The 26,727-nt window shown below is 44.6% G+C and overlaps 2 protein-coding genes and 1 long non-coding RNA gene across 6 annotated transcripts in view; 2 read left to right on the top strand and 1 right to left on the bottom strand.

The window, feature by feature from the left end:
• LOC137480279 (uncharacterized) lies at window positions 1–2,759 on the top strand. The gene is made up of 2 exons (XR_011002774.1): window positions 1–537; window positions 1,080–2,759. It is a non-coding gene; the product is annotated as an uncharacterized lncRNA (long non-coding RNA).
• KLHL24 (kelch like family member 24) lies at window positions 2,015–25,045 on the bottom strand. 4 transcript variants are annotated; one of them, XM_068201371.1, is made up of 7 exons: window positions 24,922–25,045; window positions 17,131–18,118; window positions 12,027–12,211; window positions 11,016–11,134; window positions 9,774–9,962; window positions 9,138–9,326; window positions 2,015–7,976 (listed from the first exon to the last, which is right to left on the bottom strand). In XM_068201371.1, the coding sequence occupies exons 2-7, from the start codon at window positions 18,048–18,050 to the stop codon at window positions 7,776–7,778; spliced, it is 1,803 nt and encodes a 600-aa protein (XP_068057472.1). In that variant the 5' UTR covers window positions 18,051–18,118; window positions 24,922–25,045; the 3' UTR covers window positions 2,015–7,775. The 4 variants fall into 4 exon arrangements, with proteins under 4 accessions (XP_068057472.1, XP_068057470.1, XP_068057471.1 ...); XM_068201369.1 differs by lacking the exon at window positions 24,922–25,045 and adding an exon at window positions 23,795–24,015; XM_068201370.1 differs by lacking the exon at window positions 24,922–25,045 and adding an exon at window positions 23,762–24,015.
• KLHL6 (kelch like family member 6) overlaps window positions 24,405–26,727 on the top strand; it is a 38,690-nt gene continuing 36,367 nt past the window's right edge. Inside the window, exon 1 of the mRNA XM_068201367.1 lies at window positions 24,405–25,632. The gene's annotated coding sequence lies outside the window, so the exon portion shown is untranslated. The remainder of the gene's footprint in view (window positions 25,633–26,727) is intronic.

Below are 26,727 nucleotides of genomic sequence, written 5' to 3' on the forward strand. Positions count from 1 at the left end.
CCGAGCACAGGCCGTGGGCAGAGCGGGCGCTCGCCCGCGGCAGCGGAGAAACCGAGATGGGCGACGCGGTCGGGTTCCTGTGTGGAGAGACGAACGCAGTGATTTGATCCTGACTTGCTGCTTGGAACAGTCGTGTTTAACGTGTTAAAAGATCTGAGGAAGGCTTTTTAGTGTGGAAGATATTTCACGAAAGGATGATCGAGGTGCTGAAGTGTGTTCAGAGAACGGCAGCGGAGCCGTGGGAGGGGCTGGAGCACAAGTCCCGTGAGGAGCAGCTGGGGGAGCTGGGGGTGTTTAGCCTGGAGAAAAGGAGGCTCAGGGGGGACCTTATGGCTCTGCACAGCTCCCTGACCAGGAGGCTGTAGCCAGGTGGGGCCGGCCCTGCTCTCAGGGAACGAGGGGCAGGATGAGAGGACGTCGCCTTAAGCTGCGCCAGAGGAAGGTCGGCTTGGACATTGGGAGGAAATTCTTCACAGAAAGGGTGATTAGGCATTGCTATGGGCTGCCGGGGAGCTGGTGGAGTCACCTTCCCTGGAGGTATTTAAGGAAAGACTGAATATGGTACTTAGTGCTGCGGTCTAGTTGTCAAGGTGGTGTTCAGTCATAGGTTGGACTCGATCTCTGAGCTCTTTTCAGCCTAATTAATTCTGTGATTCTATGATTAGCAAAAGACCCAAGAAGGGAGTCCTGGAGCGATTGAGGTGCAGACAGCAGGAGCTCACAGCATGGAGCAGGATGGGAGCCCTGACCTACCCTTAGATAGGCTTCAAAAAACCCTTATACTTAGTGCTCATCATACTCCATGTTCTCACATCGGAGCTAAACCAGAGCAATGTGTGCAGTTAATGCCATGGTTTGTGTTTGGTTCTGGCCAGGCTGCAATACCTCTGTCAGGTGCAGCAAATGGCATCAATGCTATGGTCTGTGGCAGTCTCATGCTTCAGCCAGTGAGCCCTGAACCAGCACAAATTAACATCCTGTTCACTCTTGGACCGGCTAACTTATTTATGAGGCCACTGATTAGCAGGTCTAGGCTGAATGTTCAAAGCTTAGCCCTTAAGGTCCTCTTCTCATTTCAGGATCACTACTAATCTTTCTGACACTACTAGCCTTTCTTTCTGCCAACAGATGTGAAGTATGGCAGATCGATGGAGACTGTTCTTAAACACAAATCAGTATCCTGCTCACCAGAAATGACTGTAATTTAGTTCAATTTTATTTTCTTCCTTATTTCTGCTTAATGGAAAGAGGAAGAAGCTGCTCTTAGAATAGTGCCACCAGTTGACTGTATTTAAGACTTAAAATATCTTAAGGTGGGCTTTTCAGCTCTCAGAAGTATTTCCATGGCTTTGCAGTCTGTGGGGATTCCCTTTTATTTTTTCCCAATTACTTCTTTCTGCAGTAAGCTGAGCTTCTGCAAGCACTGAACTTGACTGGAAGCTGCTTTTGGCAGTGCAGCAAGAGCCAGTCTGTGGCTGTCCCCGAGCCTGGCCACACTGCAGAGCTGCACCAGTCACTGCTGGCCTGCCACGTTTTCAGTAGGGCTCTGCCCCCTGCAGCCTCTGCCACGTGTGCGTGGCATCTTGAGATGGCCGAGCCGCCGATTTTAGGAGAATAGACCTACAGGATTCTGTCCAAGCCATGTTTTGCTAGTGACCTCCCCAAGGTTTTGTTACCTTTTCCCAATTTCCTATGCTGGTTTTGCTTTCTGAGTCCATTCACATTTTCTTCTCATCACAATACCCAGGACTAACCAGTATTTCATATCCCACTCCCTGCTTCTTATCTTTCCAGTTTTCTTTCAAGTTTAATCTTCTGTGCAGCCTCCAGCTTGCCTTTATTCCCCTTGGGAGGGCAGAAAGATGAGCAGGGAAAACTCCTAGACTGGGAGGCACGAGAACAGATCAAAGGAAAGTCCAACAAGTTACATGGCCCAAAAAAGCAGGAGGGAGTTTCCTCCTCGCACCACCAAGCCCCACCCTGGAACTTCTCATAAACTAAATAAACCACGGTGAACTATTCAAAAGGCAAATGTTTATTAGATACACTGAACTTTAAAAAACTTTCAAAGAATTATGCAAGAAGTATATTTAAATATAACAGGTGTTACTGCAATTGTGCTACATTACAAAATCACTTTTCTACTGTCGGCACAATCTGAAGACCTTAATGTTGTGTGTGAGATCCGTTACGTTGACTCTGGCACACAGTAAGTGGTCTGAGCTTTCCTGTTCAGATGTCATTTGTACTGCACCAGGCTGTTCTTGGGGGCAAGATCAGCTCTCTGTGGAACTACAGCTTTCATGTTTCAGCAGATAAAGGAATTGGCAAGGAATATCAAGAACTGCTGTTTTCCTCAGCAAAAAAAGGAAAATGAAAATATGATTTCAGGCGAAAATATCATATGAGTAACAGTTCAGCAGGTAAACTCTCTTTCCGTGGCCAAGTAGTTCCTATTAATCTGACTCCAAAGTGCTACAGGTGCACCAAAAGGAGAATGACTCCTAGGTCCAGCATTTACACAGATGAAATTAGTAACAGTATATTACATTCAAGTCTCTTGATTTGCTTATTGCCATGCTGCACCATATTATTGCTTCATATTTTGTATCTTGAACAAGAGGTTGATGACTTCGGAGAGTTCAGAAATATCACAGAGGCTACTGACTAATACAAGAAACTGTACACGTTAAGGACAGGAAGTCAAAGACTAAACTCAGTCCTTTGTCACTGAGGCGTTGCTGGAAACAAAAAATAGAAGACAACAAATACTGATTTCCCTAGATTAGATCTGCCATAGCACTGTAATAATGGAAGCATTCTAGGCATGTTCTAAACAAGAAGTTTAACTGTGCTAATTAATGAATGGCAAGATTTATTTCTGCTAGAAGGACATTAACAGTCTGGATAGTAAGACCAATCATAACAAAGGTAACAAACCGTGAGGAGTAATCCAAGCTCTTCTTCAAAACAGATAAAAATACAGGTGAATTCAAGGCACAGGTATTTTCAAATTTAACACACATTATTTTCTTTGGAGCTAATCATACAAACTTAAGCCCTAATTACAGTATCAACAAGTTGTACACAGGGCCTTAATGTGCATCACTCGTAACAGCACTATCAGAGAATAATCACAAAATAATTCACATACAGATGTGCATACATAAACATACTAGCACTGGCTGGATCTCTACAGTAGAAAAAAAGAAATATTCCTGCAATCGCTTACAGTTCTTAGACAGTAACGTTATAATGAACTTGTGTGTGACACAAAGGCAGGGAGCAGAGAACACAGTCACAGCTGGCTTGGGCTTGGTGGGAGGCTGCTGGTTACAAAATCGTGATCCATTTTAATTAATGCCACCTGAAATAATTCCATACTGAGGAAACTTGTGTGCTAAACGTATTTTACAAAACCAAAGCACTGCTTGTCCCCCAACCAGAGAGCAGGTTTCTGCTTAGAAATTTCATCTTACCCTATAGGTTCCTTTTCTGAGTATATGGTGCTTAGATTTTTTTTAACCAGGCACAACAAATAATTTCATTTGTAATTTCTTGCGTACATGAGACCGCATTCAGATGAAAATATTCGTTGTGCCTCACAGTGATCAAGTCTCTTGACATTCTTAATGCTCTTGAATTGGGTTTTGCCATCTTCAGTGGTAAAAAAGAACGCCACAGCTACTTGCCTATTTGGGCAATTCAGAAAAATGAACCCCTGGCTTTCATGAGCATTGCCACTACCAGACCATAAGCATATCTGCATCTTTATTGCTCCAGGTGAGTTCAGTGAATTGACAAATAAACATTTTTACCACCTGAGTTTCAGCATCTGGAATTGCAAACTTATGAGCATCCTGAACACCTTTATTTCAGCAAGCCCAGCTAAACTGCAACCCCCAAACACACTGGGTCTCCTCCTGCCATCTCTGAGCCTGCTCCAATGCTTTTCTCCTGTCTCTGCTCTTCAGAGCTGGACTCAGCTCACCAGCACCAGCCCTGTGCCTTGGGCAGGGGGAAACATCAAGTCACAGGCAGTGAGTGGGCCTGCTTCTTGTTCTGCCCCTGCAGCAAGTCAAGGACAATCAGGATAAACAAAGGGTTTACCTAGGATAATGAGGTGAACTCAACTGTTCTGAGAAAGAAACTGAACAGGCAGTAGCATCCTTGCTCTCAAGCACAGGTGACCAAAGCTTCCTCTGAATCTCTGTCCAGGTAAGCATTTCCTCTTCATCAGTAGCCTCTCTCAAAACTTTGCCATGTTAAAAATACTATTTAAAAAGCCTCAGTAAATTATAAGGGTCCATATCAACATAATCTGCATGAATATCTCTGTTCAACAGTGTAGAAACAAAGCTGTCTTTAATGAGAACTGCATTGGTGCTAATAAAAAAAATTAACAATACAGTGTGGACCCCTTTGGTGCTGCAGGGGAAAGCACAGTGCCCAATCCCCCAAATGCCTACCAGACACACCACACTTCCAGTATAAAATGGAAGAGAGTCCACAAATTATGCCCACTTAACCACTCGCAAGACAGCAGGCAATGTTCCGTGGCTGAGGGCTGTAAAAGGTGAATGCTTCAGCCACAAGCCAAGGGCTAGAGGCTGCACGTGCTGCAGTGATCTCTAAGTGATTCTGAACCTTCCAGAAGCCTGGCTGCAAGAAAGCATCAACAGTCTTTTCAATTAACATCACACTGCTAAGAACAGAAATGAACATCAAAATAGAAAAAAATATTTACTCATTTCTGTTTAGCAGAGTGAGGAAAATTCCTAGAATTTATTTTTAGGTGTGACTTGGAGATGCTTGAGCCCTCGTATGTATGGTTGGACTGAAGTTACATCTTTGTGCAGGTGCTCTAGAGCTACCAAACTTACTACCATTGATGATGGAAATAATTTGATTACAGTAGATGACATTAATAATTTTCTCTCCTAGCTGAGACATAGGAGAAAACTAAAACCAACTTGATGCTCAAGCCCATAAACTGCAAGCGTCTAGATATGCCTAAGAGTGAGAGGTTAAATCTTTGAATCCATCTATACCTAAGTGAAATGCATTGGAGAACAAGTGGCTCAGGAATGCAACTTCCAAATTAATGCATCCTTCTAAAAAATGGTACATTTTTCATTAAATCAAGGTCAAATTGTTATTTTCTAGTATATCTAAAAATAATTGTTGTAACAGAGAAGGCCGTAAGTGCAAATTATTTACAGAGTAAACAAGCAAGAAGGAAAACTCACTGCCTGTTTTAAAGAAATCATTGTTTAAATAACTGCCATTTAGCAGTGCTCCACACCTGTAACTGTTCAGCTTTGATACAGATTCTAAAGAACTGTAAGCAGAAGTTTTCTGCATCTACATTTCTGCATTTACTGGTTCATTAAACACTTTCATTTTCAAAAACAGGTAACAGTAACAGTACATAAATTGTTAAGAAAGGACAACTAAACTAAAAAAGTATCTTCAAAACCTTGGAAAGCAGAATCTTGTTATTTACAGAGTAGTGCAGTTTTATAAACACGGATTAAATGACACTGTTCTACACCTACAGAATAAGCACTGTTTAAAAACAGTATAGCATGACAACATTACAAGTCTGAATACAAACAGGAGGAAACTAAAGGAAAGGAGGATGTTTTTCAAATTGCATCTCTAATGAAGTGCTCCTCTAGTCTTTGTAATTTTTATTTACAACGATGGCACAAGCCATATATGGTGTTAGTACATAAAATGAGTTACAGGGCAATTACCATTGCAATCAGACCTTATTCACAGGTACTGAAATTGGCATTTCAAAGTAAAACTTGGTGAGCAAAACAGATTAAACTTAGAAAAGGACTGATTTATCTGATTCATTTGTCTTTTTTAGGACAATGTGAATGCTCAGGGACTGACCTGACTACATCACTGATATGCAATGATTTGTATTTTATCAGTATTCTTACCATATCAAAAGCAGTGTTTGGTGTTCAGCCAGAAACTGAAATTTGTGTCCTTTCCTGAGGTTACAAGTTAATGCATCCCAAAGTGCAGCTCCCAGTGCTCTTTAAAACTCATGACCATGTTACTGAAAATGGTGACTCCCAGTTTGGCATAGTTTTGCTGAGGGTCAGAATTTCCATCTCATGAAGAAATACTCTGGGAAAGCAGATGAGGAAAGTCCAGTGGAACAAACAACGTTCCAGAGATGGTGCTTGTTTTCACCCTCCTGAGCAAGCACAGAGACCAGAACCCTGAGGCCAGGGCTGGCTCTGCAGGGGTTTTATGGGGTTTTTCTGCCCTGGCACTGACCAACTTCCTTACTGGCTGCTGTCCTCAGAATTCCTTTGAAAGGCAGCTCCTGAGGTTTTTGGTGATTTACAGGAAATTGGTACACAGACATTCCTATTCATTTTCCAACTCCCAAGTGCTATTTCAATTTTTATGAACTTTGTGCCTCAACTGTACAACTGTGTACTGGAAATAAAGAGTCCTAGTACAGAAATCTAGGGAGGACTTAAAAAAATACCTTTACTGAAAAAAACCCAACCCAATAATGGTGGTGCATCAAAATACAAGTGCTTCCTAGGCTTCAAAATTATCCAGAACACATCATATGGCTACATGGACAGGTCCACAGATATTTTTCTGGTGAAAGGAGGAGCCTTTCCACAACTTCTTTATCTGGGGCCAAGCAGCTTATTCAGTAGTTTAACTGTGCTACACTAAGTGATTGTCTGAAGAAAGGCCAAGAAATAATTGCTGGATACTCTGCAGATGAGACATCCAAAAGACCAATTTATAAGCTGCAGGGCACAAACTGAAGTCCCCACCTCTATCATCAGGTAATTTATAATGTGATTCAGAAAACTGCAAGAATCCAGAGTTCAACATCCTTTTATTTCCTAAATAGTTTAGACATTGCAGTGAGCATAGAGTGAACCCAGTAACTCTCAGCCTTCACCCATACTATTCAAAAAGGTAAAAACTGTGATTCAAACTTTGCCTCACAGGTGCATGCCTGAACCCACTGGTTTTCCATGTCATGGAGCCTTGTACTTCTTTGCTGGACATTTATGAGCACTGAGTTCCAGAGGGTTAATGTACAAAAGCATCACTGCAGTGTGTTGTACTGGCTCACCAAACAAGCAGTTTGGCCTTCAGAAGAAAGCACTTCTCAGAGATTCTCATATTTGTCCAATGTAGCTTGTTTTGTTGGTGTTTTGGTTTTGCTTTGGTTTTTTGTGTTGTTGTTGTTTGTTTGTTTGTTTTTAATTCCAACCCATGCATGATCTGACAAAAAAATCTACTTGGTTAAGCCAAGTAATCTGCTTCTAAGAATGATATATGAATTATAATTGAGCTTTTTAAATGGCAGATAATGATTCAGGATGATTCTTTGGAATTTACTTGCCTATGCATTTTTCCCATTGGCAGAACCAGAAACACCTTGAATATATTGCTTTTAAAGACACAGGCACAAATGCTGAAGGCACTTTCCCCAAAAAGCTTTCAAGGTTTTAATTACTAATCACACATAGGGCAAACTTTCCGACCTCTGTACAACGTCCTGCTCTCGTATCAGAGCCCAAGCAGATATATCTGAACTCTGGTTACTGAATAGGTTTGTAGACTTGTTTGGTAAGTTTTATTAACCCTTTTTCTGAAGGCACAGGATATAATTTTCATATGACACTTAGGCAGGGAATTCCCACTTCAGGAATCTTTAAAAAGCCTGTCTTGCAGCAGACCACTGCATTCATTCTTCTTTAAAAAAAATTTAAAAATTACAGTTTAAAGCCTTTTTCATTATATCTATGAATGGTCACACAGCCATGATACGATACTGGCCTGGGCATGGCTGCTACTCCTGTGATAATGCCCGTTGCAGGGTCATAACAAAGAATAGTGTCTGTGGCTTCACCGTTTTCCCGTCTTCCACCAAGGATATAGATTTTTCCATTACACACAGACATGCCACAGTTCTCCTGTTGCAAGAAAACACAAGAGAACACACGGTTATTTAAAAAGCAAGGCTTGATTTGTCTGTGTCTGCCCCAGTGCAGGAGGGCAGCACTGTGACTGCCTTTTGTGAACAGCCTGGCCTATAATGTTCCCTCCTGAAAGGGCCAGTGCAGAAAGCACAAAAATTAGGGAAAGCAGCAGCACAAGACTATTTCAGGGGCAAGCCTTAACTACTTGTAGCTCAGACAAAGGGAACAATGGAATACAACTGAACACTGTACTTACCACTGAAAGACCTGAGATAGGGAAAGGAGGAGAGAACAAAGGTTTTCAGAAGAGGGACCACAGTAGGTACTATTAAAGCAAAGAATGGGAAAAAGGAGAAGCACCTTAGAGGAGTAACAGATAATGAAGAGGGATGTAAATGTGGAGAGGAAACAAGGCATGACTAAAAACAGTGCACAAGAAAGTTCAGCGCTATGTCTTACTTGAAACAGAGATAGGATTTTATTTCTTTCTCAAAAGCAGGCATGGAAAAAATACTCATTTAAATAAAGAACACAGATTAAAACAGAGGAACAGAGGGAAGGCTGGGAAAAAAAGAAAAAAATTCTCTTATGGTAATACTATAGAATATGTGATTGGTGTTTTTAAAACACTGGGAAATGTAACTGCTGCACACACACTTCACTACTGAGCAGACTCATTCAAATCCTGCTCAGTGTCCCACGTGTGGAAATGAGAGAGATCTCACTGCTGAAATCAGACACTTTCTGTGCTATACAGTGGGGCTTTTTCACACTGTAAAAACAGCCTTCAGTATTTCCTGCTACGCTGAAAGGCTTTAATCAATTATAAGGAAATTACTCCCTTCAGTCTAAATGACAACATGCAACAGAAGGTAATGCCTATACAATGAAATCATCATCCACTATACTGTTCTTCAACAGTAACAGCTCTCAAGCAAAGCCTGCACTGCCTAAGTGACAGACAGCTGAAAAGCTACTGGTTTAGAAACTTCCTCTTCTGTGATGTTTTGAGTTACACAGATGAAGAGGCAAAGCAAGAATGGAATCAGAGATGCAATTCTATCACGGATAAGCAAATGTATACTCATTTAATGCCAAGATTACAATGTCAAAAAGTACCTTTCAGCTGTCTATGGGTTTCTGATTGGTAATTACCTGTCTGCTGAATGTATTCTGTACGTGCATCCAGTAGTCCTCAATGGGGTCATAGCAGTAAATGGCTTTGGTGAGCCCGCCAGCAACGTAGATCAGGTTGTTCAGGGACACGGCCGTGATACATCTCTTGGCAATGGGGATGGTGGCACGGAGCAACCAGGAATTGGTATCAGGATCATACGACTGAACCTGGAAACAAGGACAGGCCTTTCAGACTGAGAGCCCAACTGAAGGAACAGCCTGGCATGCCCACCCAGGTTACACAGGGAGAGACAAGGCAGCAGTGCCTCCCCAAAATAACTGGAGTCAACCTACATGCAAATCCATGTAGCAGTAATTTATACGTATGTGCAATATTTTACATTGTTTTCTGAACATTCCCATTAAAGAATTAACAGAACTTGTGAAGCCAATGACATATGCAAAGTATCCATGAGAAAGACCACTGTGCCAGTGGTCTTTAGCGTTTTAACAGTGGCTCAATTAACGTTTTCTACTTTGTATTTTTCGTATTAAAATAACTCCACACTCCATCCAGCAAAAAACAGTTCACGCAGATCTCCTGCAGGACCTGGTTTTAAACCAGCAATCCAGTTTGCTGTGGACAGAAGATGCAACCCAACAGAGCTACCTGACCTTGTCAGAACAGGTGTTGTCATCAGGGCCACCCCCGATGACAAAGAGTTTGCCAACACAGCTGGTGACAGCTGGGGAGCTGACAGCCTCCTTCAGGGGAGCCACCTCAGTCCAGCGATTGGAGAAGGAGTCGTAGCACTCCACACTGCTCAGGCGGTTCTGCCCATCGTATCCTCCCACCACATACACCTGCACAAAGGGGTGAAAACTACCATCATTTCATGTTCACAGCAGGTATCACATTTAAATATCAAATTAAATTATTTAAGGCTGATTTGCTAGTTTTGTCAAGGGACACATTCCTCACATTTTTTAATTTATACACAGGAGGAGAAGAATATGGTCTAAAAATAACAGGTAAAGACTCCCTGGAGTCACATGTGGAATGACACGGCAAACACATGCCAAAGCATAGTATTATTAATACTGCAGTAGAAACTTCTTATTTGAATAGCATTTGTTAGAAAAGGCATTCCTCTGTATTTCTCTTTTTTTAGATAACATACAACAACAGCAGCAGCAAACGCCCATCTGAGTTTACCTTTGCATTTCTGGCATTTTGCTTTTCCCCTACTTGCTTACTGAAGTATTTCCTCCTCTCAGTTTGTAAACTCTACTTTCTTGTCTCTTCTTTCATACTTAGGAAGCAGAGCTCCTCATTATTTGTGATTACCTTCTTCCCTCTGCTTGCTTAGTTGCACGTTCATCTCTAAGAAGATCAAGTGACACCACATGCACATCTTGTCTAACTTTCAGTAAGGGAGTCCCAACCAGTGGTTTTATGGTCAGGCATATTTGCCTTCAAAATATAGCAAAACCTTCCATTTCCACACGACATGTGTTTGCTTCATTTCAATATAAAACACTAAGTAAAACTGCTGACTTTCAGAGTAGTACCAGTTTCTGTTAATAAGTACATAAACTGTTACACAGCACTTTTGAAGCACAGGCAAATCCAGATGCTTCTTTGCTTCCCAAAAAATTGCTTCTTGGAAATAAGCCACTTCAGTGATGAAAAAATAAAATCCCAAGAAAATAAATGAGCAGTAAGATGATTTTCATATCCATGGGTAGTGTCTGACTGATGAAGAGCCTAATTGGTTGAAGTATTTTACTTGAAAATACGTATTTTTTTAATAATTTGACATGAACTACAAAGTAATATTTAAGTATTTTCTCCTCTCTTTTCTTATATACAGCAAACATTCCCATGATAAAAAAATTAAAATATACTTCTCTTACTTTACCCAGAAGAACAGCCATTTTATGTCTCCATCTGCCTTTATTTAAGGAGGCAACTCTGATCCAAATGTTAAGTTGAGAGTTATAAATCCAGACATCCCGGCTATTGATTCTTCCACCTTTAAAATGAAACATATGCCAATTTGAACAATTATTGAATGGATAATGCTACCTATTAACATGCCCCTCTTGAGTGGGCAGTGAACACTTTATATCCCCTTTGGGATGTAATAAGGATCTATCAATATTTATACAATATACTGAATAAGTAATTTGTAGTGGATTTCAAAGATGAAACCACACAGTAAATTGTTTTCCTCGCGCTTTCCTTTCCCATAATGCTGAAATCACACCAGATTATTTATTGAAGTTGGAATGCATTTTAATGGCTTTTGCCTAAGCTCTTTCCTGTAGTGTCACTACCCAGATGAGACCCTAGAAATGCCCTGCCCGTGGCACATCCCTCCCACCCCCTCCTCTGCCCGCTCTGTGAGCATCTCCTTGGCTTCTCACTTTGCTCAAACGACACAGGCACACACACCTGAGGAGACCATTTCTTTGGTTAAACCAACACACACAGCCTGCTGAACCATCAGCTGCACCCTGTGATTTTCCCTTGCTAAAGGTCTGAATATGCTGCTGGGAAAAGCCTGCTTGGGATTTTTTGTCTGTAGTTTTCCCAGCTGTTGCTGCACACAGGCTCCTGCTGTATTTCACAGCAGCCATTAGCTGGTCTCTTTTAATACAATTGATGTCCTGGAATCAGCTGTAAAAAACTGCGGATTCATGCCAAACAAGAACTCCAGAAAAAACTCTTGTTTACAGTAAGATTGTGCTGGGGCTGGTGTTCACAGCAGCAAGTGACTTTCCGCTGAGCTTCTGGAAGTTCACAGTACAAAGGTCTGCCACACTACTTCAAAAGCAAACAAAAATAAACACACCCCATGAACAGGACCCAACAAAAATCAACCAAGCAAAGAAAGAAGTCTTGAATTTTTGACGGTTATTCACCTGAAACAAGAATATCATTCCGCAGAGCACACACCGCGTACTCAGACTTGGTAAACTCTGGAAGTTTAGCCAGCGACTTCCACTCTCCTGTCACAGGATCATAGCACTCCGTGTATGGCAAATTAAACCCTCCAACTCGTTCACAGCCTCCAACAACAACTATCACCTCAGAATAACCAGTTGATCTAAAAAAGTTAACACAGAAAATTAAGATGTAGGGGATATTAGTACAGGGAGGCAAAACAACATTGTCTTCAAAACTCTGTGAAAATCAGAAAAAATACTATTTAGCTTTAACTTCATAACAACAATGAAAAAAGAAAACAGAAGAAAGGATCATTTAGCAAACAGGTTTTCACTGTTTCCAGCTGTCTCATTACACAGCAGGTTACCATACTGACAGGAGTCCTGTGTAAATGGTGGAGTTACACTGCACAATGCTCTATCTAAAAAACGTATCATTAAATAACATAGAAAGCCCTTACTATAATAATGTTTTTCCTTTGACTGTACACATAGATCAGAAACAGAGTTCAAGCCAGACTGGAGACAATGAGATAAACAATCTGTTTCACAATTAAATCAGTCTTCATTCCCCCTGCTGAGCTTTACAAAATTAGTAATACCTTACAGCACCCAAATATTCCAAGTGTTTAAAAGCAGAAGGAATGTAGTCACCAAAATAAGGAAAACAAAAAAGACCTTAGAGCCAATGCACAGTAAAGCAGAAAACAGCAGTGACAGGAGGAAACATAAAGGAATTCTGAAATAAAAATTCAAACCTAAAACCAAAAACTGCAACTCAGTGGGATTAAATCGGGCATTAGACAGCAATGCACCCAAACCGACCTTAAAGTTCTATCCCACACACTGATTATCCTTCTACTAACCACATGATACATATTCTGTATTCACAGCAGTAACAAAACTTATCTAACAAAAATTAATGCGCATTTGAATGCAGAGAATCAACCAACTATCTCTGATGTGCAAATCAAACTGTGACCACATTTTTTCCTCCTCTCAGATTTATGATTTCTTGTCAGCATTTGTCAAACTCCTTTCCTTTCAGAGCATTTTAAAATGAAAGCACTTTGCAGTGACATAGTTATTTCAAGGACTGCTGTCAGTTAATCAAAACTGAATGTAAGACTGATTTTATTTCTGATGAGCCATTGTGTTGTGTTTTGTACTATGATCCCACTGTGAAGATCGTAGGTATCTCATAGAACAGACGTTCATGCCACTGCTGGGTACTGCAGTGTTCTCCCAAAAACAAAGAAGAGACTTATGACTGGATTTGAGGTAAAAGTTACATGATCTGTCCCTAAAGTTCCTAACATGAACTTCTGCACATATTCACCTATAAATCCAGATGAGGCTTTCCCTGCTTTGAAACATCATGAAAGAAACTCATGAGCCCATCTATTACCTTGTCACCACACACCAAATTGAAATATTCCATATATGTTTTTACCCAGAATACTGCAAACAGGCAAAGGCAATGCTAAATGCTAACACCCTACAGGATGAGATAAATGAGATGTGCCTGAGGAATGGATCTTAAACACCTGAACCCAGCAGAAGAAATTCTTGTCAGCTGCTCAGCTTTGACGTCACGCTCCTTCCTGGTTTCTATGTATTTACTGGTTACTGGTTTTTGCTTTTTTGAGGAACAACTCTGAAAAGAATCTCTCAAAGGGTAGGAGACAAGAAGTTCCTGTGCCAACAAAGCATTACCCAAGAAAAGAACTTCCATAAAAGCAAAACACTTGTCTCATAATTTGCCATAGAAGCAAGCCCAAAGACACCAGCTAATTGTGTACAAAGATGTTTGTCTGTGATTAGAATTAAGGCCTCCATTCACTCAATGAAAAGATGACGTGACAGATTATCTATCTTTGGTTTAAAACTAAATGAACCAAAAACCTTTGCTGAGAGAGCTTTTTATGAATTGCTGTAATGGAGTTTTTCAAGAAAATATTCATTTAGTACAGTATTTCAAATCCAAAGAGAACAAAAAATTTTCCTAACATTTTAATACCTATATGACCAGGTTTTTTCTTCAGGAAAGAAAAATTTTCTCCATTGTATTTTCTTGACTGAGTCTTGCACTGTGCGGGTTTTATAGTTAGTTACAATTTTTTTTTTTTTTTTCAAATGACAGAGCACACATCCATTTAAAAAAAAAAGTAAAATGCGGTAGGAATACACAAAAAGAACATTCAGGCAAAGGCTAATTCCAGAAAAGAACTAAGGATATATTTAAATGAAAGTTAGAAAAAGCTATGACCTCAACCAGTAGTACAGGAAGCCCTTCTTGCAGGCCTCAGAAGAAACAGTGTGAGCAAAGTAACACAGGTGTTAAACCAGGCTGTAAAGATTCCAGGAGACACCATCCCACCAAGAATGGGTGCATTAAATAGAAAAGAGGGAGTGGAAGAATCAACAGTGTCATACAATTCTATGCATTCCCAAGAGCAGGCTTTCCAGAGGTCCTGAGCTCCACACACACCTCTTGATGAGGTGAAAACACCAACCAGCACAGCACCAGCAGGACTGAAGAACTTGTGGTAGCTCAAACAGATCCCATTCAAAACCATGGTAAGTTCAGAAGACAAATTACAGAAATTCAAACAAACTACAGAAATTCTGCTAAATCACTACTTTTTTCTTCCTCTTCCTGTCAAATCAATTTTTGGTATTAAATGAGGTAGCAGACAAAATGTAAAGTGAAACAGAAACCCATCTCCAAGTGGGAAAAATAAGGGACTACATTAAAGCTTTCCAAAGGCAACCGAAAAGGACACGTTAAAATGTATAAACCTCCTACCTTCTGGTTAAAGAGCACACTCGGGTACTGCTACCACACAGCTCAACAGCAGCTTTGATCAAAGCCTGAAGGTAACTCAAAGCACACAGCAGCTCTGGGCATGGAAGTGTGTCAGTGCTCACTGCCTGGTCTCAGCTTGGAGGCTTGGTGCGCAACAGGAGGGACAGCACAGGCTTAGAGGGAGCAGGAGGCACAGCCTCAAGATGTCACTGTTGCAAGTCCGTGACTGAAAGGCTGTCTCAGAAAGACCTGCATTTGCCAAGGATGCCTCAGTGGCAACGAGAACAGTTATGCCACACTTTCAACTTTTATTTAACTCATAACTTGCCAGGGAACTCTTCACTGGCTTCAAAAAGAAAAAAAATCAACTTGAATTGCAATGCAGTCTGTTCTTTGAAAAAACAAGTAGAACCCACTTCACCCGCAGGTGCATCCATATCCATACAACTGGAACAATTTATATCCCAAAGTTTCACTAAAAGGACTGGTGAGGGAATTTTTTATCCTGTAGCCTGTCTCCTTTTAGAAACAGTTTATATAGAATGACATTGGAGGAAGGCAAGAAAACAGGAAAAGAGCTCTCCATTGCCCTGCCCTCCCCTCCCTAAAGCCCTCCAAAATGCTTAGAAAAGGCTGATGAAAACATGGGGGAAGGGGACGTGGCAACTATTTCAAAACATGATCTCTTTTTGCTATAGGCAACGGAAACAAAGAGACAACAGAAACAAACGACAAAGAACTATTCCATGAATGTAATATAGAAAAGGGGAAAAAATTCCTGCTGGGATGCCAGCCAGTTTTTCTCTTTGTAAATTACTCCTCTTGTTCCTACCTACTCAAACTCCCCCTGCAGTTAATAAACTCAGCAGCAAAACCAACAAACCCCCTGGCTTCAGAAATCACCTGTATTAGGCAAGGTACTTCATTTGCAAACTGGAGCCCCACTCTGGGGATGTTCAGAATTTCAAGCACATACATCCCCCACACTGACAGAACTCCTGAGTGTATTTGCCTTCCTCAGCCAACTGAGTAAGAAAAGCAGAATAAACACCAAACCAAACACTGCAGCTTGCAGCCCCCTCCAACTGCCTGAACTCCAGCCCCAAAACAACCAGTGCAGGAATTCCTGAACTGCCATGATCCAAATGCTTGCAAAGACCTCCCACAGCAGTTTCCAGCTGAGAAAGCCTGGGTGGGAGCAGGGCTGCAGGGACTTGAAGATGAATTTCGTCTCTCAGGGCAGGACTGAGACTGGAAAGCCACTAATGGGGCAAATACTGCCAAGTGGTTTTTTTCCCCTTAAGCAAGCCTTTAACACCTGCCAAAAAAATAAAGGTTCCCTGCAGAGTCACTGTAGAGCAACCACATATGAGTAAGAGTAAACAAAGAGGAGTAACTCCTAATACAATCTGTCTAGACCATCATTGCATCACCTTAATGTAACATACAATTTTATTAAAAACTGCTCAAATCAGCTGCAGTTAACTATGAACTATCATCTGTACTATCATTGACATGAGGCAGGGAAAATATTTTTCAGGAAAAAAAGAATCATAATAGCCATTGCTCATCAATGCCACTAATGGATTCTTCCTCATTTCTTCTTGCAACTTCAGCCACCTATTTGTGTAACACATTATTAAGCAGCAGCAATTCTGAATTATTAAAATGTCACCGAATGAGCACAAAATACTTCAGGAACTGTTTCATGATTCTTAAAAAATACAATATTTGGTTTATTTACAGTTAACAACCTGTTGTCCTGCTGTCTATTACAAATACATGTGCTACTCCATCTGTGAAATATTTGTGATGTAGCAAGGAAATGCTCTGAAAACATAATGCCCCCATTCACATCCTTTTTGGTGTGCTGTACATTTACATGACTTTGCTACAAAAAGAAAGCTGAGGAAATGGAGTGGTTTCCTGCCACAGCACAGTAAGATCTCTTCATTATATGAACTAACTTAAGATCTCCCTTAGCAAACATTAACCTTGAGAAAGTATTTTATTTGCAAGGTAATATAACTTCACTTACCTTTTTTCAGAGCAATAAAGTGCTCTGTGCAAAAAGACTCATTTATGCACATTCTCCAGAGACACGGGAGCTTCATGCATGTGGAGAAGTACAGAAGCATAACTGCAGCAGCTCCAGAGTTTAGCAAAGTAAAATAATCTGTAAAAGATTTTTCTCCAGGCATGCATATATCAAACATCTGTACATCAATTTATGTCCTCCTGTAGAAAAAAAGGTTAAAAGAATTTCCTCACCTGCGTGGCCTAGTTCTGGGAGACATCATCTCGTTTCCAAGGACGTGGTATCGCCTGGCTTCGTGCAGCAGCTGATAGCACTCTGGGGAATTCTGAATCAGCTGGTCCACTTCCACAGTCTGAACAAAGTAGTTGGGGTGCAGGAGCGGGAGCCTGACGTGCGTCAGGAGCTCGTGCAGCACGGGCCGGCGCAGCTCGACCGCGCGGTACACCCAGCGCATCACGGCCTCGAACACCATCTCCTCCTTGCTGATCACCAGCTCGTCGCTGCAAATGTAATCAATAAGCTCGTCCTTCCCCAGCTCCAGGAATTCTTCGTGCTGGGACACGTCCTCAAAGGTCTGCAGCGCGAAGTTCCTGCACTTGGTGAACAGCGTCTTGAGCGAGTGCGTGTCCGCGAAGCGCTGGATGCCCAGGCAATTGCACGGATCCAGCTGCTCCTCCAGGAACTTGGCGCAGGCATCGCGCAGGACGCTGATCTGGAACAGACTCGACGTTTCGAAGAGATACTGCACGTTCTCCGTCGTGATTTTCACCTTGCCCGTGTACACGTACTGCAAAAAGCAATCCATGGCTTCGGCAAAAATGCCGTTGATCTCCACCAGCATCTCTCTGCTCTCCCTGTGGTCGTTGCAGAACATGGCTCTGAAGTAGCTGCTGCAGGCCGAGAGGACGGCGCGGTGGCACGGGAACTCCCGGCCCTCCACACAGATGATGACATCCGTGAACAGCCGGCTGTCTCGGAATTCATTGAAGATCTGGAGAATGCTTTCTGCATGGGATGATCCCGAGGAGAAGTCGAAAAACTCGGGGCCTGACAACGATTTTGGGTCCATTTCAAAAACTTTCCGCTTGGTTGCAGGGGAATCTCGTATCCCGCTATCCTCTCTATTCAGTCTGCGTCCCAATATTAGTACCATTGTTACATCAGTTGGCTATAGAGTCATTGAGAAAAACTTGCAGAGGTTCTCCTTCTCAGTGCAACGGTCTGAAAAATTAAAACACCTCAGTATTCAGTCTGACACACTCTTAGCTGCATCACAGGAATTAGACAAGATACTTTTTTGATCACTTTAAGAATTGCTGAAATTGTTGAACTTTCTTGGAGGTGGCACAGGGCAAATTAGTGTGCACCTTGCCCAGGGCAGTGCAGCACTGCCAAGTGTTAAATGCAAAATATACCCAGAAAACAGCTGTCTGGGGCATTGTGGGCAATTTCTGAATGTCCCAGGATCGCTGGTACTGCACTAGTGCGCAAGATAAAAAAAATCTCAAGATCTCAGCTCCAGCAAATCACCTGACTGACAGAAGCCAAAGATCTCCTAGATAGTGATCAAGAGCTTCCTTCAACTTCTCCTTTTTTTCAGTGTGATCCTCATTTCAGCTGGAGTCTCCAAAGTACTAATATAACAGCACTAGTCAAAAAGGGAGGTGGGGGGACAGACTGAAATTTTAAAAGCAAAAATTTAATTGAGTAACCACTCCATTTTCATTATAAAGTCTATCATAATGAAGTCTTAAAACGCTAGAGTTAAATAACAATCTGTGATCTCAACAAGTAACCTTGACAGTAAGTTTTTACCTGTTCATTCCTAACATCTAAAAATTAGTTCACTGATAATCTATGATTCGATTAAAAATTAATGTAAACTGCTAGCACACAGATCAGAATGAAAGATGAACTACTTTTTTTGTGTAAAACTACTGGAAATATGAACAAAGGGCAACTTGCTGAGGACAGGGAGATTTTTCTGTTTCCAAAGCACTAGTGGCAAATAATTATAAGCAGAAGTTTTTGCTTGAACACCTTCCAGTTTCAAGTACAAGTGTAAAGGTTCCTCCCAGCATGCAAACACGCACTCACATTATCAGAGCACTGAAGTTGCAAAAATCAAATACTTAAACGTTTGCATGTGCCAATAGTAAAATGTGAAGGTGAAGAAAATGCAGCTGACTCTGCAAATAGCACATGGTAGAGGCAGTAAGAGGAACCAATCTACCACAACAGGGCTTTTTGGCTCTCCTGACCTTAAAAATGACCTGGATGAATGTACACAAAAACATACTGAGGTAGCAAGAGGCTGGCAAAGCACCGTCTCAGGCCTGGCATTGGCACAATTCCAATTGCTTGTAATATTTATTTGTATGTCTACAAGGCCACAAACTGAGTTATTTTCAAGTTTATGTAAATGTTTTTCATGCCTCCAAAGGTTTTATTCAGTTTCCCTGAATCCACAGTCAGGAAACACCAACTCCTCTCGGCAACTTCATTTCCTGATGAGCTCCCAACCTCAGAGCTGCAATTACCCAGTCCCAGACCGGCCACGTCACCACTTAATATAGAACACAATGAACGTGCTTTTTTTAAACAGCCTTTTAACACAGCACCTTTAAAAGGCACCATCTGAACAAACAGCAAGGAAATAATGCAGGCTATCCCTTCACTCATTGAGAAAAGAGGTTCTAAAACTATCACGTTCCCAATAAAATGTTTTACACAAATTTACGAGGTAGATTCTTGGTCTGGGGCTCATTTACCCTACAAAATACTTAATTTTAATTTGACTTAAAATAGGACCAGTTGTCACACTGATGCCTGAAAAACGCTGTTGCAATGAGCCTATCTAACAACTGATTGCTTCAGAGAGACTAACAGGCACAAATGGACAATGTGATCCGTAGCTGACATCCTATCCCACTATTGCACAATCACTTCACCCTGGAATGACACAGCCCCGATACAAAACAACACCAACAACCACCCCCAGCACCTCACCAGCTCTGCTGCCAAAATCCTACCCCTACTCTGAATTTCAACTGCAACTAGCTAGGTACCACTCGTATGAGGAAGTGGGCAGAAACAAAGCAGCAGCAGCAAAGGGAAATGTAACAATGCAAATATAAATATAAACATGAAAGGCTGAATTCCAGCTTCGCAGAGTTAAATCAGATTAATTTCACAAAAGCTAATGGACCTTTTCCAAAGAAAGTTAGCCTGAAATGAAAAGCAAGACCCTGATGTTGCATGAAAGGCAAAACACAGAAAATAAGTACAAATTCTTCAAGATGATATCTTTCTCATTATGTGAGAAGTTAAGACAGCACTGTATTATGCAATCTTTAATAACCAGAAACAAGGGCTCTGGGCTACAACTGCTCACTGAAGGAAGCAATGTCTTCTTTATGCTAGGAATATCACAAAATTAGTGGTCAGCAAATGATTTTTTTTAATGTCCTAATACTTTAAAGAAATGGGAGAATGAAAAAAAAGTTCACAGAATAAAAGCTACTCAAGGGAATAAATACTGTAAAATCACAAATAAGATAAAAGGAGAAAGAACTCCACTTCATTGCAGAACGTACTGTTTTTAAATGTACTTTCCGTCCAGTTAATTACTTCTGCAGGTTTGCTTCAGCAAAACAATTTCACAAGCCTATCAGTAACAGTGTCACATGCTCAGCTCTATCACATTTACGTGTTGCCTTCCTGCAAATCTTGCTCTAGCAGTTTTAAAATGTCACCTTCCAGCTGCCAAAGTGGGAAATGCAGAGGGGAAGCTGTGCCTGGGGCTGAGCTGGATACTGAGCAAAGGGGGAACACAGCAGGATAGACCTGTCCGCACCTTTCCTGCATGCAGAGGTACTTACATGCCTTACCTGCCTAAAGAGCCTGCACTGTAAAACACCAATCATTCAGAGGATTAACACTCAGGTCTCTTCAATAAGTTTAAACAAAGCAAAAGAAAAATACCATTGTTTCCCCCAAATACAAGTACTGGGAATTATCTGATAAAAAAAAATAGAAAATCCACTGGACTGCTTGTCTGAGCAAGGGTCAACAAGGATACATCTTAAGCATTCAGTCTGCCCATTTGAAAAACTAGAAAAGAAAAACAAATCACACTTACAATCAGCAGGTTTTATGAATGCCTTCCAAACACAGACATGGCTCTGACACAGATGTTACCTCACACACACACGTATTTCTGAGTTAAGCTGGGTTCACCGCGAGTTCAGGTTCCTCTATTTCCTTCACCTACAGCACCCCTAAGCTTGTCTACACAAGCAGTTCCTCAGAAATACCCTACAAGCCCAGCTCAGAGGCTGCTGGAAGAAGTCTATCAAACGTTTGCCCTGACACCTTCGATCAGTAAAGCCTTACACAGAACTCTGTTAGGCTGCACTGAACTCCTCCTTCCCCTGCTGCACCCCGCGGTGTGCGTCACCCCCCTGCCCTCACCCACGGCCGTGCCGGCAGCCGGGCTCCCGTGCCCCGGGTGTCCCTGAGCTCGGGGCAGCCCTCCAGCGACACCTTGTCCCCAGGTGTGCCCGAGCCCCAGAGCTCACCCTCGGGGTGCGCTTTCCGAGTACCTGAGGCTGTGCTGGGCTTCTGCAGCTGCCAGGGAGGCGACGTCCAGCCCGTTCCCGCGGCCGCCACCGCCTGTGAGGGGAGAAAAGGAGGCGCTGGAAGGGGCGGGAGGGCACAGCCGGCGGCACCAGCCGGTCCCGTGTGCCGTCACCTGCAGCGCTGCGAGCGGCAGCGAGCCCGAGCACCCCCAGAACCGAAAGCCAGCACGGGAACGGTGTTTCCATGGCGAGGCCTGGCAGCTGCAGGAGGCTGGGCCAGCACCGGCTGCCGTGCGCTCAGCGGGGGCACACGAGGCGGCCGCCGAGAGGCGGAGAACAAACCCCCGCGGCCCCGGGCGGACACTGCACGTGCTCCTCTCCTTTGGAAAGGAAGAGGGCGTGGGGAAAAAGAGCATAACCTTGCCCTCTGACTAAACAAACAAACAAACGCAACATTTCGCTTTCCTTCATCTTTCTTTGTGATATGAAAAAGACCAAAAATGTTGTTGGTTTTAAAGAATTTTTTAAAAATAAAAATTATTGGTTTGCAACTACTATTGAGGATTGGAATGTCTCAGATGAAGTCTTTAAGAATACTGATTAACCAGTAAACAAGAATTGACCCTGATCGAACTGATTGACATGGAAAGAGTTAGCTGAACTGCAGAAGTTTTTTTATTCTAATGTAGGACACTATCTTGATTTCTAAAAATGAAAGAATGTCCAGTCAACAGTAATTTAAGCTAGTGACACATACACAAAAAAGCCTTAAGTGCCTTCAAAAGTCACGCAGCAAAAAACAGGAACTGATTTGGACATGAGAGTCATGATTATTAAATAAAATAAAAGCATTGAAAAGGGACACCTTGAAACTGCAGAACCCTTTATGTACCGTTTTGTAAACGAAAACATCCCTCAGAGGGGAAAAAACCAACTTAAATGGGCAAAGGAGGAGTGAAAAAAGCACACTGCGTGGTATTATTCATGCATGGGGCACTAACAGTGAAAAAGTCCCAATCCTTCCCCTGCGGCTTCCATGGCGCTCTCGCACGTGATCCACATTTTGCTAAACCAAACCCGAGCCTGAGCCCCGGCCACAGCGTTCCCACGGCCCGGGTTTCAGCCCGATGCCAGCACATCCAACACCGGGCAGCGCCCGCCGGGCTGGAGCACGGCCCGGCCGCCCGAGCGCCCGGGAACGCGGCCGGGACCCGAGCAGAACGGAGCCGGCCGGGCCGGGCCGGGCCGGGCAGGGCAGGGCAGGGCAGGGAGCCCGCGGGAGCCGCTGCCGCAGGGAACAGCGCGGCACCGAACCCCGGCCGAGGGCAGCGCGGCCGGCGGCGGCGGCACAAAATGGCTGCTGCGGCCCGCCCTCCAGCTCACCTTCACCCCGGGCCGCCGCCGCCGCCCCCGCGCCCCGGCCAATCCGCGCCCGCGGCCCCGCCCCGCGCGCCCAATGCGCGCCCAATGCGCGCCCGCGGGGGGCTCGGGGGGCTCGCGCGGAGCCGCGGCTCGGAGCGGCCGCGGGGGCTCCGCGCGCCCCGCCCGGCCGGCCGGGAGCGCAGCGCAGCGCCCGCCGGCACCGCCGGCCGTGGGCGGGGGAACGGCAACAACAACAACGGCAACAGCAACAACAGCAGCACCGCACACAGCGGGACCGCACCGCCGCGGGCCCCGGGGCTCCGGCGCTGCCCACAGCCCTTCCCCAACGTGGCACCGCCGCCGCGCGCCGCCAGCAGAGCCCCGGACGCGCCGTCCCCTCCGCGGCGACTAACGGTGCCGGCCTACCCCGCGTGTTGGCCCCGCGCCACGGCTGTCCCGCAGTGGCCTCCGCGCCTTCCCCCGGGGTTCCCGGCCCGCCGTGGGGCACGGCAGCCCTCGCACTCCCAGCCCGGAGCGCGCCCCGCCGCCCCGCACTCCCAGCCCGGAGCGCGCCCCGCCGCCCCGCACTCCCAGCCCGGAGCGCGCCCCGCCGCCCCGCACTCACAGCCCAGAGCGCGCCCCGCCGCCCCGCACTCCCAGCCGGGAGCGCGCCCCGCCGCCCCGCACTCCCAGCCCGGAGCGCGCCCCGCCGCCCCGCACTCACAGCCCAGAGCGCGCCCCGCCGCCCCGCACTCCCAGCCCGGAGCGCGCCCCGCCGCCCCGCACTCCCAGCCCGGAGCGCGCCCCGCCGCCCCGCACTCCCAGCCCGGAGCGCGCCCCGCCGCCCCGCACTCCCAGCCCGGAGCGCGCCCCGCCGCCCCGCACTCCCAGCCCGGAGCGCGCCCCGCCGCCCCGCACTCACAGCCGGGAGCGCGCCCCGCCGCCCCGCACTCACAGCCCGGAGCGCGCCCTGCCGCGCTGCGCCCCGTGGGAGCCGCCGGGGCCGGGGCCGGGGCCGGGGCCGGTCGGTCGGGCCAGGTGGGTGGGCGCGGCGCGGAGCAGAGCGGTGCGATCCGGAGCGGTGCAGCGCGCTCGGGCCTCTCCGCCGCCGGTCGCGCTGCCAGCGCCGCTCAAAACAAAGGGGCTGGCGGGGCATGTGACCTCCGAGCCACCGCACATGATGTCACCGGCTCCGCGCGGCCCTGGGAGCTGTAGTTCTGCCGCCCCGCCCGGAGACGGCCCCGCTGCCGGGCGGCCGTCAGCGCCCCGGGAGGAGCCGGCGGCAAACGGCGGGGACGGGAGAGCCTCGGCGGCAGCGACGATGGGTGGCAGCAGCTGCCGTCGCTGCGAGCTCTTGCCATCGCCGTCCCTTTGCCGGGGCAGGGGGAGCACACCCCACGTACCCCACAAGTATACCCGAGCCACCCCGTCCCGTGAGCAGGCAAAAGCTTCAGGTGCATCGAAGCAAGCGCTTGCATCGGGAGGGCTCCTTCCAGCGGGACAGTCTCTTGTGCCGGCTCTAGGGAGCCCCACCGAAGCCCTCCAGCAAGAGAATAACACCCTGTCTTGGGGTGGGTGTTCAGCCTACATGACCAAAACAAAAATCATTACATGAAAAAAATTAACCAAGATAGGATCTTTGTCTACCTGAGCTACAGCTCCACCCAATTAATTCAGAATTTCCAGTTCCTCTTCAACAGTAACACAAAACAGTGTCCCTGTCCCTGCTGACCACAGAAAGCCAAGGTCATCTTTAAGCCGGGACACTTAGAAGAGAGCTTTGCTGTCACAGCTGGGGGTCCCAGTGGTGGTAGCCTGTCAACTGCAAATATAAAAGCAGGACCCTGGTGTCATCACCCTGCAATTTCAGGAGCAGGTCTGAGCCTGTCCTGGAGCCCAAATTCACTTCATATCCAAAGTATTTGGACACTGGCCCATGCTCCAACACAGGCTGATGGAACATGCCTGGGAGTATGGAAATTTATTTTTGTTCTGCCCTTTAGCATAAGCAAACTTGTGAGCCCATAGTGCAGAACAGCGAGAGGAGGGCAGGGACATGCATGCTTAAATTAAGATCATTACCTGGTACTAAATGAGGCCTTATGCAACGCCGTGGAGCTGATGTGGGCAGCTAACTGCCTGTGTTCTCCTTCCTAGAAGGATGACCTCCCCCTCTGGCCCCTTAACTGCCAAGGGAAAGGAAGAAATACAAGTTCTTCTATTAGTTCTCCCCTACTATGCTCTCCTAAACGTTGGATATCAATCCCAGGCATAATATATCTTTACCTTTTGGTGAACCTCCCCGGTCTTCTGACCCCAGGATATTCCCAGGAAGTGCACCCAGCCGTCTGCTCCTGGCAGTAGCTGACTGTGCTCTGCCACTGAAACCTGAAGAGGAGCAGTGTGTACTTAGGACTCCAGGACTGACCCCCTCTGGAGCAAACCAGGCTCAGATTTTCACAGGCTAAACAAGCTCTGATTTCTCCTGGGGTCAGGTAAATTGCAGCTTTGCAAAGAAGTTAGAATTATTAATTAAAATTTAAAAGGCTGAGTTCTGAAAATAGACTGATAATGTAAATTGATTTTGGTATCTAAATTGTTTTCACATAGATCTTAAACAATTGAAACCTTCAACTATTTTCCTCCACAGCTAAAACTCAGAACTGCTTGACTTCATTAGAAGCGAGAGCGTTCAGTCAATTTCTCATCCTCTGCCTGGAAAAGCAAGAAGGACCCCAAACAACATAAACAGCAAAGAGAAAATCAGCAGCAAGTTCACTTTGTAGAATACAGGTCTGTTGCAATAATGTGTTTCACCCACTGATTATAGGAAACATTAATAACCTGAAGTCTTACTTGTTACAAAGACATTAAATCTAAAAGTATATGACCTTAAAAAAAATGTTTTGCTTAAGATAGATTTCTTATCCTTTATATACCTTGTCTGCCCCAGTTCTTTACTCTTGGGGTCAATATGAGTATGTAGAGTTCACCTGAGAAAACATAACTGGGATTAAAGGAATGAATAAGAGGAAGGAAAAAAATCAAAACAGGATCAAGATACCTCTGCACTGGCTTGAAGCAGCTATCTGAAGGGACTATGTTTACTCCAGTAAAAACTGCACGTGGCAAAAGTATCTTGAGTGAAGAGGGTAAATGTGGCATTTAAAAAGAAAATGCTAATTAAAAATACCCATTGAGCAATCAATCATTTCATAATGTGCTCATGTGTGCATGTGGTCACATCCAGGCACTTCCAGTTCTGAAGGCCAACGTCACTGAGGATGTCTGAAATTAAGAATACTTGAGTTGCCACTACATCCTATTGCTCCTCATTCCTCTGCTAGCAGGGGCATTGGCTGTTCTTTGTCAAGCTACGCCAAGCATTTCTCTCAAAATAAGCAGTTGTATGCTGCCTGAGAAGCTGAAACCAATTATTAAAGATTACTCATTTCTATAAAGCTTTGTTAATACTTTTTTAACAATGTAAAGTACTTGTAAAGCATTTAGGCCAGTGTTTTCCAAACAGGTTGGTGATTTTGGAGATTTTGAAGTCTTCTACAGGGCACTGGAAAGGTTAAAACCTAAAATTAGAAGCCTCTGCATGAAGGTTTTGGCATGCATCCACCAAAGTTCATGTGTTTTTCTGGTGGTGTTGCATTTGAATACCACTGCTGGGCACTTTTCAGACACATTTCATTGATGCACTGGGCCACCTAAGTGGTCTGTGCATTCCTCCAGGTAAAGGTATTGGCTGTCTTAGGAAGTTTGTGCCAGTATGCTCCTGGGAACTTCTCTCTGCTGTGAGGAGCGTGGTAGCTCCTTCCCAGATTTTTCTAAAATTGAGGAAAACCCAAAGGTGTTCATACATGGAGAAAAACCCAAAGA

Source organism: Anomalospiza imberbis, chromosome 10, assembly GCF_031753505.1.
Source record: "Anomalospiza imberbis isolate Cuckoo-Finch-1a 21T00152 chromosome 10, ASM3175350v1, whole genome shotgun sequence".
Taxonomy (NCBI): domain Eukaryota; kingdom Metazoa; phylum Chordata; class Aves; order Passeriformes; family Viduidae; genus Anomalospiza; species Anomalospiza imberbis.

Coding starts and splice junctions, on each gene's coding strand:
- KLHL24 (XM_068201371.1), bottom strand. CDS start 18,050: ATGGTACTAATATTGGGACGCAGACTGAATAGAGAGGATAGCGGGATA. Junction 12,212..17,130: donor CCCAGAACTAGGCCACGCAG/GTGAGGAAATTC, acceptor TAACTTTTTTAG/ATCAACTGGTTATTCTGAGG. Junction 7,977..9,137: donor AGAATACATTCAGCAGACAG/GTAATTACCAAT, acceptor TTCTTGCAACAG/GAGAACTGTGGCATGTCTGT.